At 44.4% G+C, this 16,793-nt stretch overlaps 1 protein-coding gene across 3 annotated transcripts in view; it reads right to left on the reverse strand.

Moving 5' to 3' along the window:
- The window catches only part of LEKR1 (leucine, glutamate and lysine rich 1), a 122,879-nt gene that overhangs the window by 73,697 nt on the left and 32,389 nt on the right, over window positions 1-16,793 (reverse strand). For all 3 annotated transcript variants that reach the window (XM_069975295.1, XM_069975293.1, XM_069975296.1), the window contains one exon: window positions 9,544-9,663. In XM_069975295.1, coding sequence (XP_069831396.1) covers window positions 9,544-9,663 — 120 coding nt within the window. The remainder of the gene's footprint in view (window positions 1-9,543; window positions 9,664-16,793) is intronic.

Here is a 16,793-nt window from a genome sequence, read left to right on the forward strand (position 1 = left end):
GGATTATTACTATGGGGACAGCACGGGGGGGGGGGATTATTACTAATTTGGATGCAGCACGGCAAATTATTACTATGGGGACAGCACAGGTGGCATTATTACTATATGGGGGCACAGCAGGGGATGCTACATACAGGGGGCAACCCACAAACCTACTGACTTTACTGCACATGACACAAAAAAGTGGAAATTGTAAAAGTGCAGAGCCTAAAAATGTTTGTCTGGCAGGTTCACAAGAAGGGGAGTAAAAGGGAACAAAGAAGACGTCACCTGTGAGTCACTGAATGACTTTTTTTTGCCCCACGTAGAAAAGGGTTGAATAACACTGCTGTATGCCATGATACACACACTGCTTCCCCCTAGTAACACCCGCCCCCCCCTCCACATATCACTTTGGAGGGGGGGGGGGGGGCGCTTTCAGCAGGATTCGCCCTGTAGTTCAAATTACCTAGAAACTGCCCTGGTAGTAACTAAATCCCATACCGCAAAGGGACCTTGCTTGGGGCAGGCACACAGCTCCCAGGCAAGCCCCGCCCCGGACGGATTTTATTGGCTGCTCCACTCCAGGCTTCCTAGCAGCCAAAATCAGACCCTGCTGGAACCCCTGACCCTAATCCGAACGTTTAGTATTAGGTTTAGGGTTGGGGGTCGGATTAGGGTTACGTCCCACTGATTTCTCAGGCCTAACCCTCCCCACAGCCCCAACCCTAACCTTAACCCTCCTGATTAGCACCAACCCTGAGGGTTAGGGTTGTTGTGTGGGCAGGGGATAGATAAATGTTTTTCGTAACCCTAATCCAACCCCCAACCCTAACCCTAATACTAAACCTTCGGATTAGGGTCGGGCGGTCCGGCAGGGTCTGATTTTGGCTACTAGGAAGCCCGGAGTGGAGCAGCCAATGAAATCTGGCCGGGGCAGTGCTTGCCTGGAGAGCTGTGTGCCCGCCCCCAGCGAGGTCCCTTTACAGTATGGGATTTAGTCACTACCACAGTGCATGGTGGGCAGCATGGTCTGAGGAGAGGAGACTACCACCTGTCCTGGCCAGTGCTGTGTCAGAGGTAATAGAGAGAGACCTGACAGCTGAGAAAGGAAGGACTGAGCCCAGACATGACTCCCCAGCTCCTGTGTGTCCAGTGAGGAGGATCCTGCCACCCACTCCCTCTGTGAGATGCTTCCTAAATGCTGCTGCTCCATGTTGGAAACCTGGACTGAGCCTGGTGTGTAGATCAGCAGCAAAAGAGTGGGTAACCCTTTGTATCCTGGCTGGTGAAGCTGTGGATGGACAGTGACAAATAAAGAATCACAGTTTAGACCTTGTTGGAATCTGTTCTGCCCCCCCCCCCCCCCCCCCCCCCCCGAGCTGTGACATGGTGGATTGTTCAAGTCCTTTGTTATTAAGTACACCAACAACTACTAAAGCGTGCCAACATCCAGGGCAACTGGGCCCCAACGTATAGACATTTATCTTACTATATGGCTGCAGCCTCACTTACTCCATATAGTCAGTGTGGATGTATGTGTTGGCAGGCTTGGTGTGCAGTGACTGTGTGTGATGAGAGTCACCTCCTAAGAGTGCTCACACTAGTCACCCTTTTTACCGTACAACCCCCCTTCCTGCAGCTGAAGTGTTCCACTGTCAGGGGCAGAGTTCTGTGTTGCCACATTTATGTTTATGTCATATCCATTCCCTGTTTCTTCATACCCCATTGTCAAGCCCAGTATTGATTTTTACCAAGCATTAAATTGGTTCCTGGTTTCATGTTACTTCTCTCTGTGAGTATATCACTTAGGCTATGTTCACAATACGTGAACAACCGGCCGTTCCGTGAATTAAGTACCGGCCGTTGATCTTTCTGGCCGCGAAGCTCTGATGTGGGCGCATCAGCGTGCGCCCACATCAAAGCTTCCCATAGCCCACAGTGAAGCAAGCAGCCGAAGCCGCTTGCTTCACTTTGTGAACTGACAGGTCTTTCTGCGGCCAGAATTCACTGAATTCATACATTAGGGGGTGTTACATCTACATGGCCAATCAATACTTTTCACGTGAGATAAGCCACTGCACCAAGGGTCTGTGTGCGACTTATTCTAAACTCTCCATGCACGTTTCACTGAGCCGACTCTACATGTTGGATGTGGAGTCAGCAGAAATCAGCCATTAAAGCATTGATCAGCATGGCAGTTTCCACGTATTAGATACTTTTTGGGCTGAAAAGTAGCCCAGTTATAAGTCCAAATGGGGAAAGCCAAACACTATGGGGGACATTTATGAAGTCCAGCGTTTTTTTTACGCCGGGCTTACAAATGTTCCCGCAGCTCCGGAGCTTAGGGGATTTATGTAGAGGCGCATTGCCTCTACATAAATCCTGTGCGCACGGAGCCCGTCCCTGCAAATATTTTAAAACCTTCACTAGCTCAGAGCTGGCATAGGTTTCAGTATAATTTTTCCACCCGAAAAATGATAAATGCGGCGCAAGCAGAGGCAGCGCCCACTCTGCGTTTTGCCACACCCCCGGGATTGCCCCCTCTCTACCCCACTGGCGAAGGTGGTGCAGATGGGCACGATGTGAAAAAAATATTCTCAAATAGACTATTTACGCCGATCTGGCCCATCTGCGCCTAAGAAAGCATTTTGTGCCTTTTAATAAATGTCCCCCTAAATGTCATGGCTGCAGATTTCTAGTGGAATTGAAATGTAATTGTGGTAAAGCAAACTGAGCACATCTCTGTGCCTTCTTACATTTATAGACGTGAAATATATGTCATATGAAATATGGTACTGACACCCACAATACTATTTTATTACGCATCGCTCATTAGTTACAAGAACATACTAAGCTGTGTCATTCAAGTCTTTGCTTTGACTGGCTTAACAGTAATAATTTCCGTAATGCTCATAGTACAGTTTGCCGAAACATACAACTAATGGAAATCTACACTAGAAATCCGAATGTACACTAGAGGCCCTAGTGTAAACATTAAAGTGATACTGTCACCCCCTATCTGGATGAGGACTTCCCTACACAGCTGTAAAGCCTAAATTCTGCAGTTTTCAAACCTTACTTTATAAGAGATTTCTTGGTGCTTGGTCAAGTCAAAAATGCTTTTTATCATTGGTGGATTGTGGCACCTGGGCGGGGCTTCACATCACTTTGTCCTGTCTCTCTGTGATGTCATTGCCATCCAGGCCCTCCCCTCGGTAGACATTGGAATGGGCTGGCCTAGAGGTCTAGGCCCCACCTCCTCTAGGTCAGCCCATTCAAATGGCCTATGATGGGGAGTGGCCTAGACAGTGATGCCATCACTGAGGGGCGGGGCCTACAGAGCCGATGTTGGTGGGGCCAAGTGCGCCCAGGTGGCACAGTCCACTAACAATAAGCAATAAGCATTTTCCACTGGACCAAGCACCAATACATTTATTATAAAGTAAGGTATAAAAACTGCATGATTTAGGCTTTACAGCTGTGTAGAGAAGTCCTCATCCAGAAAGGGGGTGATAGTGTCCACATCAATCCCCCACCCCCCACCTCATCCTGTCACAGCTTTTCCTTACATTTTAGTTAAACTCTTAAAAATAAAGCCATCAATGATTACTGTAGTTTGTTGGATATTCCATACATATGACCGATTAAAGTACAGGTGCATCCTGTGGCCAGCAGTCTTGCACCTGCAGTTATAGGAGTAACATCTACTTGTATAATATGCCCATTGCCATCCTCACCACCCTTTGATTTTCCATTTTCCTGCAGAGAAGTTAATGCATTGTAAGAAGATGGGGGCAGAAGATACCAGAGGTGCTTTTTCTCTTGCCACAAAAAAATCAGCTCTGGGCAACAGTTGTGGCATGTCCTGGGCTAATTCTTTACTTCACACAATGTTACTCCCCCGCACCTGTTGGCACGACCTGACATTAACAACTGCATTATCGTCCACTATTTTCTTTCCTCCCATCAGCTTCAGTATGGGGCTAGAGAAATATAAAGGCAGGGGATAAAGGAAGAAACAGGATGCTCCACTGTCACATGTGTAGCAAGGGGGGGGGGGGCAGTGAGCTATCTTAGGGGTTTGATTGCAACTGCAACCTCTGCGACCACTGTAGCTCCACCTCTGTGTACATTTTCTTCATCCATGGATGAGCTGGATACAAACAAACACTGCAGACCGGTAGCTAATCTATATGGAACTTGAAAGCTTAAAGCAACTCTGTACCGACAATCTGACATCCCCAAACCACTTGTACCACCAGATAGCTGCTTTTAATCCAAGATCTGTCCTGGGGTCCCTTCGGCAGGTGATACAGTTATTGTCCAAAAAAAAAAATTTAAATTTTCAGCCCTGTGTCAAATTGGTGTGGCCTAGAGTACTCATGTCCTAGGAATGCCACACCCCTCTGTCCCTCCTCCCCGCCCTCTTTATCATTAGGAACAACCCAGGCAAAGGTACAAGCCATTTGGGGGGGGGGCACATTGTGGGTACAGAGTCGCTTTAAAGGAGAAGTCCAGTGAAAATTTTTATTAAAGTATTGTATTGTGCCCCAAAAGTTGTACAAGTCACCAATATACACTTATTACAGGAAATGCACATAAAGTGTTTTTTTCCCTGCATCAAGGCTTCACTTCCTGGATAACATGGTGATGTCACAACCCGACTCCCAGAGCTGTGTGGGCTGTGGCTGCTGGAGAGGATGATAGCAGAGGTATGCTCAGTGTCCCTCCAGTGCCCTGTGTCCCTCAGTGTCCCCCTGCCATCATCCTCTCCAGCAGCCACAGCCTGCACAGCTCTGGGAGTCGGGTTGTGACATCACCATTTTATCCAGGAAGTGAAGCCTTGATGCAGTATTAAGTGCAGGGAAAAAAGTGCTTTATGTGCATTTACCGTAATAAGTGTATATTGGGGATTTGTATAACTTTTGGGGGGCAATATAATACTTTAATACGAACTGGAGAGAGTGGAACGGCTGCACATCCCATCTATGGTACTAATGCCGCTAGGCCTATATTAAAAATCAACACCAGAGTGTCTGTATATGAATTGATCAAGCCATATTGCCCCGTGTACCACCGCGCAGGTCCTCTGGTCCACACGGGTCCCTACGCTAACTCCACACCGTGTCGGTCAGCGACCGCCAACCCCGCAAAGCGTGCACATGCAGGGAAGGGAGGCAATGGAACGGCCCTGCAACCCCAATGTCACAGGACCAGACCCAAAAAGCCCCACCAAAACCCAGCCAGCACCACCAGCGGGGAAGGCTGCCCCCAAACGACACAAATATGGATATGGTATTACACTTACCATTGCTGCTCTCACAGAATGGGGAAGGCATAAGGTCCAGACATGTGAGCACAGGCATATCCTGCTAATTTTGGTCATGTGGGTCTTATAAAGGAGTGCGAGCTGTTCAGAGAGGGAGAACTGTGAAATACGAACTGGAGAGAGTGGAAAGGCTGCACATCCCATCTATGGCTGATACTAATGCCGCTAGGCCTATATTAAAAATCAACACCAGAGTGTCTGTATATGAATTGATCAAGCCATATTGCCCCGTGTACCACCGCGCAGGTCCTCTGGTCCACACGGGTCCCTACGCTAACTCCACACCGTGTCGGTCAGCGACCGCCAACCCAGCAAAGCGTGCACATGCAGGGAAGGGAGGCCATGGAACGACCCTGCAACCCCAATGTCACAGGACCAGACCCAAAAAGCCCCACCAAAACCCAGCCAGCACCACCAGCGGGGAAGGCTGCCCCCAAACGACTGTGCACGCCTGCGGGGGTGGTGGTCGCTGACTGGCACAGTGTGGACTTAGTGTAGGGACCCATGTGTATCAGATACCTGCACGCGGTACATGGGGCAGTGTGGCTTGATCAATTCACATACAGAATTCTGATGTTTTTTATGCAGCCGAGAGGTACTAGTATCAGCCATAGGTGTGAGGTGCAGCACTCTTTTTCTTCCCTGAACCGTATTTTGTTTCTCTCTTTTCTCCGTGTTTTGCACTCCTCCTGGTGAGACCCACATGACTGCAATTAGCAGGAGACACCTGAGTGCTCATGGTTTTAATCCCTCCTGTCTGTCCCATTCTATCTTTGATAGCTATAGTGAGTGCAATACCTTATCCAGATTTGTGCTCTTTGGGGGCAGCTTCCTCCGCCGGTGGTGCTGGCTGGGTTTTGGTGTGGCATTTTTGGGTCTGGTCCTGTGGCATGGGGGTTGCAGGGCCGTTCCATGGCCTCCCTTCCCTGACTGTGCACGCCTGCGGGGGTGGTGGTCGCTGACTGGCACAGTGTGGACTTAGTGTAGGGACCCATGTGTATCAGATACCTGCACGCGGTACATGGGGCAGTGTGGCTTGATCAATTCACATACAGAATTCTGATGTTTTTTATGCAGCTGAGAGGTACTAGTATCAGCCATAGGTGTGAGGTGCAGCACTCTTTTTCTTCCCTGAACCGTATTTTGTTTCTCTCTTTTCTCCGTGTTTTGCACTCCTCCTGGTGAGACCCACATGACTGCAATTAGCCGGAGACACCTGAGTGCTCATGGTTTTAATCCCTCCTGTCTGTCCCACTCTATCTTTGATAGCTATGGTGAGTGCAATACCTTATCCAGACTTGTGCTCTTTGGGGGCAGCTTCCTCCGCCGGTGGTGCTGGCTGGGTTTTGGTGTGGCATTTTTGGGTCTGGTCCTGTGGCATGGGGGTTGCAGGGCCGTTCCATGGCCTCCCTTCCCTGACTGTGCACGCCTGCGGGGTGGTGGTCGCTGACTGGCACAGTGTGGACTTAGTGTAGGGACCCATGTGTATCAGATACCTGCACGCGGTACATGGGGCAGTGTGGCTTGATCAATTCACATACAGAATTCTGATGTTTTTTATGCAGCCGAGAGGTACTAGTATCAGCCATAGGTGTGAGGTGCAGCACTCTTTTTCTTCCCTGAACCGTATTTTGTTTCTCTCTTTTCTCCGTGTTTTGCACTCCTACTGGTGAGACCCACATGACTGCAATTAGCAGGAGACACCTGAGTGCTCATGGTTTTAATCCCTCCTGTCTGTCCCATTCTATCTTTGATAGCTATGGTGAGTGCAATACCTTATCCAGACTTGTGCTCTTTGGGGGCAGCTTCCTCCGCCGGTGGTGCTGGCTGGGTTTTGGTGTGGCATTTTTGGGTCTGGTCCTGTGGCATGGGGGTTGCAGGGCCGTTCCATGGCCTCCCTTCCCTGACTGTGCACGCCTGCGGGGTGGTGGTCGCTGACTGGCACAGTGTGGACTTAGTGTAGGGACCCATGTGTATCAGATACCTGCACGCGGTACATGGGGCAGTGTGGCTTGATCAATTCACATACAGAATTCTGATGTTTTTTATGCAGCCGAGAGGTACTAGTATTAGCCATAGGTGTGAGGTGCAGCACTCTTTTTCTTCCCTGAACCGTATTTTGTTTCTCTCTTTTCTCCGTGTTTTGCACTCCTCCTGGTGAGACCCACATGACTGCAATTAGCCGGAGACACCTGAGTGCTCATGGTTTTAATCCCTCCTGTCTGTCCCATTCTATCTTTGATAGCTATGGTGAGTGCAATACCTTATCCAGACTTGTGCTCTTTGGGGGCAGCTTCCTCCGCCGGTGGTGCTGGCTGGGTTTTGGTGTGGCATTTTTGGGTCTGGTCCTGTGGCATGGGGGTTGCAGGACCGTTCCATGGCCTCCCTTCCCTGACTGTGCACGCCTGCGGGGGTGGTGGTCGCTGACTGGCACAGTGTGGACTTAGTGTAGGGACCCATGTGTATCAGATACCTGCACGCGGTACATGGGGCAGAGTGGCTTGATCAATTCACATACAGAATTCTGATGTTTTTTATGCAGCCGAGAGGTACTAGTATCAGCCATAGGTGTGAGGTGCAGCACTCTTTTTCTTCCCTGAACCATAATACTTTAATAATTTGAATCTAAATTCACCTGGAGGTGCATTATTTTCAGTATTTTTTTCTTATTATGCACTACTGACGCACCATTTTTTTAAAATTTAAAGCTATCAACAGTAGGGGCATAAATAAGCCCATGACTAAATAGGCCTTTTCATTATGAATTCAGGCATAGTCCAGCGCCAAGTTATAAGCCTTTGTGTTAATATGTGAGTGACTTAACGGGAACCAGTCAGCCCAATTGGGCTGATTTGGTTCCCTTCAGCACTGTATAAAGCTCCTGTGCAGCCAGCGGCAGCTTTATACCCGAGAAAATGAAGTTTAATCTCCCCGCTCATGGCAGAGAGAGGTGCGGCAGATAGTCATCTGGGGGGTTCTTCACCCGTGTCTAGTCACCCCTCTCTGCCTGTCAGTGCACTCGGTGGGGATGATTGACAAGCAGAGAGGCCTGTTACTGGCGCCCCTCCCTGTCAGGCAGAGAGCGGTGACCAGACACTGGCGTAGAGCTGCCCAGATGAGTACCCCCCCACCCCTCTCCCTGCCATGCATGGGGGAGATTAAACTTTATTTTCTTGGGCAGAAAGCTGCTGCGAACTGCACAAGAGCGTAATACAGTGCTGCAGGGAACCAAACAAGCCCAATTGGGCTGGCTGGTTCCCTTTAAAACTGGACTTAAGAAAACCCTATAATGGCTATAGTTGAAACTTAATGTCCTCTGTTATAGATACAAGAGCAGTTCTGGAGCACAAATTACAGCTAACAAGTAAAATACTGGAAATACTGTGCAGAGGAAGAGGAACACTCATAAGTTTTATTACTTGGGCGGCTTTTAATGTAGATAAATATATACAGTAAGAGAAGACTGATCAGTCTAGCTTTGGGAAGTGAAACTTAGGGAGGCTCATGCAGCCAGTCAGTTTTTTTCATTCAGCCAAAGTCTGAAAATCCTTGCTGAATGGGGTTTTACCATAACAACAATAACATTCGGCTAGATAATAAATGTCACTTGTGGGTAATTGAGAACAGAAACAGATACGCAGTGAAATCTGACGTTTACCCTAAAGCACAAGTTATAAAGCCTAGCTATAAACTTCAGGCTGCATGGAAAGTATTATGCGCATTAAATTGTGTATATTTTATTTTTATTACGTAGAAACTACAATATATTCTCAGTCACCCGGCCATTAGCTCCCCTTGGCTTGAATATTAAAGTATATACATCATATTCATTTCATTAATACTCTCTTTTTTTCCTAAAGACCTGGATAATAGTTATTAAAACTTTGTACTTCGACATTTGTGCCCATGAAATGCGTGCGAGAAGTTCTTTAAACTATGATCAAACACAATCCTATATAGGCAGGTCAAGAGTTTTTCAACTTGAGCTGAACTCTGGAAGATAGTCACTTTTCTAGAGATTAATGGTAAAGCTTTGTCCTTATAGCCATAGAAATTGCTATGACAACAGTGATATTTTCTATGGCATGACAAGCTAAAAATACATGCAGCCTTCCCACGTTATTGGTAAATTTTATGGCTTGTGTCTGCCATGAGGACTCGCACACAATCCCATACTGAAAAGGCCCCATAATTCATGTCATGCTACAAAGCCCGGCCATGAGATTTCTTACCCCAACAGCTGCTTTTGGTCTTGTGCACATCTTACTGCCTGCTGACAACTTGTAAGCTCACTTGTCACAACCTGAACTTCATCTTCCTTTTCCTTCAGCTGTAATAATACCATTTTCAATCTAGAACAAAATGCAATGTATATGAAGATGTTATAAAAAAAAGAGGAGATAAAAAAAAATACACATAGGTCCAAATTTACAAAAAAATGTTTCATTTTTACATTCTGTTGGGCTGTAAAATATGGCCCATAAAATATAGTAGTATGACATTTATTTTAATAAAGTTATATTACAAAGTATTGCAATATAGATATATAAATACAGTACATATACATATATATTTTTTTTTAGGTACCCTTGGATAATAAACAAGAGTTGTAAAGGTGAACAATCACTCTAAATTGTGCTAAAATAAAAAAAAAATCCACCTTTGTATCTATCTGCTGCCTTTAGGATCTGCACATCAGGGATCTGCATTATACTGTGAAGTACCATTTAATATTCTCTATTTTCTCATAGAACTGCAATAGTCAAATTGCTTTGACTTTATGTAAAGTCACTCCCAGGTCAGCAAAGACCAGAGAGTGTCCAGAAGCCTGCAAGGATAAATATTCCTCCAGAATCAGGTTTCATCATATATTTTCATCTATGGCAATTAGTTCTGCTTCATAAAGCACAATTTTACAAACCAATGAAAGACAAGAAATAGTGTATAGTATACAGTATTGCACATAATCCACACAACCAACACATCCATGCTTTCCAGACTATTAGTATAAATGATGCCATTTGGATTATTACTGTACTCTTTGACACTGAGCTTTATGTGTTACAGAAAATATCTTCAGAGTGGAAGCAAAAGGAAAATAAATCACTGCACAAAGGAACAACACTTAAAGGGCCCATTCATATGGGTTGGATCCTGTGGCTTCCCAGCTGTTGCTGCGTTATATCAGTTATCATTCAGCAACAGCTGGAAAGTACAGGTTACTAGAATAATTGGCTTTTTTTTCAATCCCTGGATTATAAGAACATTTCCTTCAAGAAGAAAAAAAGAAGACCAGTAAATAAAAGTCTGCAACCAACTTCTTCTGTCAAGCCATTGAAGTCTTCCTATTTGTTTAATACTTATTTCACAAAATATGACAATTCTAAGGCAGTGCCCAGTGCTCACTGTGTGTGGAGCTGTTGAAGGTATCTTACACAGTAAATATATCCATATCCATATGCACACTCGCTTTGCCATTCCAAGGTAAGACTTGGATCCCCAGGATCTTGAGATATAATTTATATATGCGACGCCCTGGCCCCTGAGGGCCACTTCCACAGTGCAGATGTTGGATGGGTGCAGGAATCGGGGCAGCTGTAGGATGTAGTGGTCACGGTTTAGGCACGAGGGTGCTACAGCTGGAAGCCGGGCTCCTGGCCATGCGGGAATACTGGGCATGCGATTCTTCGTTGTCCTTAGTCAGGGCACCAATGATCACACCAATGCCAAGGTTCAGAAACAACGGTAGTTGTATATTTATTGTAACGGTGGTAACTAGTAGTAACAGTCTCTCCGGATGCAACCGGGAATAAGGCAATCTTGACTAAAGCAGACTAATGGGTGATGCTGCAATAGGCTGTGAGAGTAGCATGCTGAATGATGGGAGTAGTAGTGATACTGAAGCAGAGATGCTGGGTGGAATGAGACTTGAATTGAATACTTGCTGTTGATGAATTGAGAAGATGATGATGAGAGGAACTGAAGAATGACTGAAGAATCGACACCCAGATGAGGATCTTGAGACTTGAGACAGGAACACAGCCAGTGGACTGGAGCAGCAGAGCACGACGCAGGCCTCTCTCTTTTGCAGGGAGAGAGAGGACTAACAGACAACCTATCCCCTTGATGGTAGGGAATAGACTGAGGTAGCACAGGAAGTCACATGGTAACCCAGCCAAAAGCTCGATGACCATTGGTGTTACCATGGAAGCAGGGCACAGTCACGTGACATCCAGCCATTGCATCATTACACCATTAGGCATATACAGAGGAATATACATGAGGAGTACCATCCTTGAACACTAGGAGGCGACATAATACCTTTTGACACTGATACCTGAATTCACATGCAATAAATGACTGAAATGGCAGACTTAAATGCTGAGAAGGGGGACACAATACACGCAGTTTGCAGTGGACCATAGCTTTCCAGAACAGAACTGTTTATAATGAAAGTGTGAGCATAAGAAGGGCTGTTCTGGGACACTGCATATACAGAGTGGAGGACTGTGTTTTTGATGGAATAGGTTGCGTCTAGAATGGGGTAGCATCTTCTAGATTTGGTGACATAGGAGGTATGTAGTCTAAAGCAGTCTTCTGTATTTCCCTCCCTTCTGGTCTGCTTTGTAATTCTGCTCTCCCCAGGAATGTTTCGTCCTCTAATTCAATGTAAAGTCAATGTTAAAATGAATGCAAATATATGGAACTTCCTGTTACAGGTCCTTCTTCAGTCCCTTAAAAAACCTCTACACAAAAAAAGTAGTTAAGTTTCTTTTGAACATTCTCTGCTCAACCACCTAGGTTCATTCTCTGTAGCTTTGCTACTAGACCGACATCCTGTGTTCCTCAGCATAATACCATCATGTTGGTCTACAGCTGATTCTAAGGCAGTCTAATATATTCAGGCATTACATAAGATGCAGATCTAACTACTAAAGGCTGATGTTGACTGCTAATACCCTGTTTATTTCCACAATGCCTCCAACTGCATATCTGAAAACACAGGTGGTTGGCAGTGAACAGGTAATAAAAGGAAGTCATGTGATTCCTATGTCGTTTACATTATGGCCATGATAATATATGGCTGTTCTGAAGTTAGTGCAATGTGTTTCCATGGTTTGCAAAGCCCTCTGGCTCTAGAAACCTCAATATGCTTTCTATTGGACATGCCAGAAATATTTCAAAGGCTTCTTACTGCTCAAAAGCACATGACTGAGTGGTAGGAATTACCTTCATAAAATCAAAGTCTTAACCTTATGCCTTAAGGTGTGGAATAGAATATAAAACATGCCATACATACTTTCCTGTACAGTAAGTGAACTCAAACATAGCAATATGAACATTCTTAGAGGCTGCACAATTGAATTATTCTCAACTGTACATAGACTGGGGAAGTAGGGCAGAAATCTGAGCAGGAGATGTTATCAATAGAGATAAAAAAGCCACATACACAATAAGCATGGAGGAGTATGTGGTTCCCCAAGAGGAGCAGTAGCTCCCTCCCACTACAATGATTTTTGGAGATGGTGTTTTCATTTTTCTTCCTGAAATTCTGTAACTATGCTATTTTTCTGTCATCGGAATTGGGCTTATTTTTTGTGGGTCAAACTATACTTTTTAATGACACCCTTCATTTTACCATTTTGCAAAAAAAGGATTTAGGGGTTAGAATAGTAAAAGAAACTGAAATACTGCCATTTTGTGGTGTTAAGTTTTTACAATGTTTAAGAAGTTGTATGTTATAAGTTGTGCTGCTTTTTTGGGATGTGAGGTGGAATTTGATTTATTTATATTTTTATGTTTATTTTTCTTTAGATGATAAATAGGAAAATAGGACAGCTTTAATTTTTATTACTTGTGTTTTTATTATATTAATGTGCCTTACATTAAAAAACAAACTTTGAAATGTTATAGAGACATTACAGAAGTATAGAAAGTCCAACAGAACCTATGTTCCCAGTAGTCAGCACAGAAGAAGATGCTTGCTGTAAGCCAACAATGTACACTGGCTTACATAACAGTCCAAGAAATCCCACATCATTGTTTGGTGGTTTTCAAATTTTATTGTGTAGCCAGTAGAATAATACATTTTGGCCACAAACTGCCTTTACAAAGACTGTGGCCTCAGCTACGCATGTCAGAGACGTGTGTAGCTGGATCCTTCTCCCTACATATTCTAATGATCAGTAGGGATCTTAGCACAAGCCTCTAGGACATGACAAAGGTTTAGTTTTTTAAATGACAGTAACATTTTTATACACAGTGTTGCCTTGGATTACGAGCATAATTCGTTCTGGGGCCATGCCTGTAATCCAAATCCACTCTTAAACCAAAGCAAATTTTCCAATAAAATATCACTGAAAAGCAGACAATTGGGTCCACGCTTCAGAGATTACCTTCACAGTCCTGTCCCTGGATACAACCCCCAACCTGAATTGGATCTGCTATGATTTGGAAGGTGAGGGAGACCTCTTGGGTCAGAGTACAGAGCTGTAGACAACCTATGCAGACCATTCCCCTTCCCCACTCGCTCTCCCACCCAGTATAATGAGCTCTTCAACCAAAGCAATGCTCTTAATCCAAGCTACAATTTTGACTAATGACTGTAGCATTTAGGGGGTTATGCGGTCAGGCTAATGGTAAAGTGATATTGTCACCCCCCTTACTCTATCTGCTGTTCCCCACACCATCCAAAAGCTTAGATGTTGCACACTGGATATATACCAGTATAAACTTGTCTTCTTTCTGCTCTAAAATCGCTGGGCAGGGTCACCTGGACATCGGTGAACAGGGTAACTTAGGCAGGGCTTCACAGCAGTTGGGCTCGGAGATGGGTCAGGAGATGGGGCTCAACTGCCATAAGGCCCTGCATAAGTGACACTTTCCACTGATGAAATTAAGTGAGAGTAAGGGCCCTATTATACGAAGCTATAATCAGCCGAATCAGACCGATTCAGCAGATTATCGTTCTGTGTAATACAGACAACAATCAGCTTATGAAACAATCATCGGCTGATTGTTTCTTTAGGTCCAGTCCTAAAATCATTTTCCGCCAACAGCTAATAATTAAATTAACTGTTCATACATTATCTGTCCATGCTCCCGTTCTCCTCCTGCCTTCCCCTCTCTTCCCGCCACTGCACACTGCAGCTTCTCAGAGCTGACAGGCCCCTTGGCCAATCACTGGCCAGGGCCCCCCACAGATGAGAGCAGAAGACCGGCAAAGACTGTGAGTGTGGAGAGGTAATGCATGAGCAGTTTAGGGCAAGGGCAAGAGCTGCACGGACATAGTTGTAAACGATAATCAAGCCATGTAATAGGCTCAGTAAATGAGCGCCGATCTAACAGAAGCCTGCGCCTAAAAGGAACTAATGGCATTTTCCAGGAAAGGGGTCATACCATGATGCAACATACATTTTGTTTTATGACCTTTCAATCAGCTTTCCTCCCATTTATTTCTAAAGGAACAACTGGGACCAGGACCTCTCTGTCTAAAAAATGGAAAGGAACCCCAGCAATGCCATTTTGATGGACTTGCCTCATACACTATGAAAGTAAAAATATTTAGTTGTGACACAAACTAAATTTTAACCCATGACAGGAAACATTCCACCAAATAATTCTACTAAAAATGTAAGAAGAGTTACAGCAAATTCTGCAGTATGTAAAGGACCACATCTCTTATTACAACACTTGAATTGATCCCAGGGGCTTAAACTAGACAGCTGCTAGGTTTCCCTACTCCCCAGAGTAAGCAAGGAAGGAAGAGTTCATTACGGTAACTCAAAATGAACAAGGGTAAATCAAGGATGGGTTCACACTACAATTGTGAACCCCAAAAGACTTCAATGACCCAAAAATAATCAGCTAGTGACATTTCCTGAACGAATATGTGCACATACATTCAGGAGATGACCTGAACATAATCTCTAGCTGACTTCAGTATGTTCGGACCATTGAAGCCAATGGGGCCTGTGCCTGTTATGCACATATACTTCAGCATCCTATTTTGACTGGTTGCTGATATATATGTGCCATGAAGGTCACAATTATAGTGTGAACATCGCCCAAGAAATGTTCTATGCAGGGAAGCTGATTTTCATCTCTGCCAAGCAGCTACTTTAATGGATTCTAGAGAAAGAGCAGCCTGCATTATATGTAAAAACATGAAGAACTAAGAAGATAGAATATAAACTGAGCAAAATGTTTAAAAATACATTCAAAAGTCTCCACAGCCTCTAAGATGCATTTCATAAAAAATAAATTTGTAAAAATTGTGAATAAGTAGCCAGTACAGAGTGTCATGGGTCAATGAGTCCATCAGTCAAATGACTGCCTTCTCTGTGAGTGCACAGATGACTAGGTCTTCCTCTGTTTGGTCTCTTTTTTTCAACCAGCACAAGACTAAAAAGCTGCCTGCAGGAGACTGAACCTGGATACAAGTAAGTATAGCTTTGCTTTAAAGCATAAGAACTAAAAAAAATAATTCATGTAAATTGCTTACTTGCTTTATTTTACATCCCCGTTGATTTAGATTGTGAAAGTTATAACAACATGTACACTTTAAATCTAACACTCAGCAATTAATTAAACAGCGCCCCCAGTGCCAATGTTGACAGGCAAAAATGTAGACTATTTTTCATTTTCCATTAGTTATACCTTACCCATGTGGTTCCACTGGGCAGATTATTAAATTGTCAAATGTTTTCTATCAAAAAGTTCCAGTCTCGCTGCATATTGGAAAGTGACAATTGTGTTTAAAACACTTTTCTGCACATACCACGATGTACCCTGGCACAGCTATGTAAACTAATGAACAAAACCAAAACAGTATGTTCTTATTTTGTGCCTCTTTGTTCAGAACTTACGGCTGGTAAAAACTGCAGGAAGCTGAAGAGACCTAAAACGGCCACAAAGACCTCTGTTATCTGAAGTTCCTTCCAAGCCAGACGTCTAAGAAGGTGGAACAGGTACAATACAGTCAGTACCGGGAAATGTAATTACAGAATGTGCACCACAACCCATTGAAAAGTAGTGTTATTAAAGAAAAAAAGTAACAGCTGGGTTCAGGAAGAACCACGCCGACTTCTGAGTCTGTTTTTTTATACGCAGTGTTTTTTATGCCAATATAAATGGGCACCAGGATAAACATTGAGACATAAAACTTTCTGTTCTTCCTCTTTCAAGTTCCTGTTATGAAGAAGTTACCTGATCATCAAATTTACTGTAAAATCAATTGTCCATTAAAGCATTTTTATGGGCGCAAACTTGACTGCTCTCCTTCAAGGAGCAATAAAGTAAAAACTTATAAAGAAATAGCTACTTATATATGTAAATGTATCTGGAAGTGGTAAGAGCTGGAGATATGGGAGTAAAAGTAGTCATCACAGGGGTGATTCTTTTCTATTTTAGATATTGTCATCAATCCCTGTCCTCAATTGTCCTCACAATAAAATTTTCCCCAAACACACAGTAGGGCCAA

The sequence above is a fragment of the Dendropsophus ebraccatus genome, chromosome 6, assembly GCF_027789765.1.
Source record: "Dendropsophus ebraccatus isolate aDenEbr1 chromosome 6, aDenEbr1.pat, whole genome shotgun sequence".
In the NCBI taxonomy this organism is placed as follows: domain Eukaryota; kingdom Metazoa; phylum Chordata; class Amphibia; order Anura; family Hylidae; genus Dendropsophus; species Dendropsophus ebraccatus.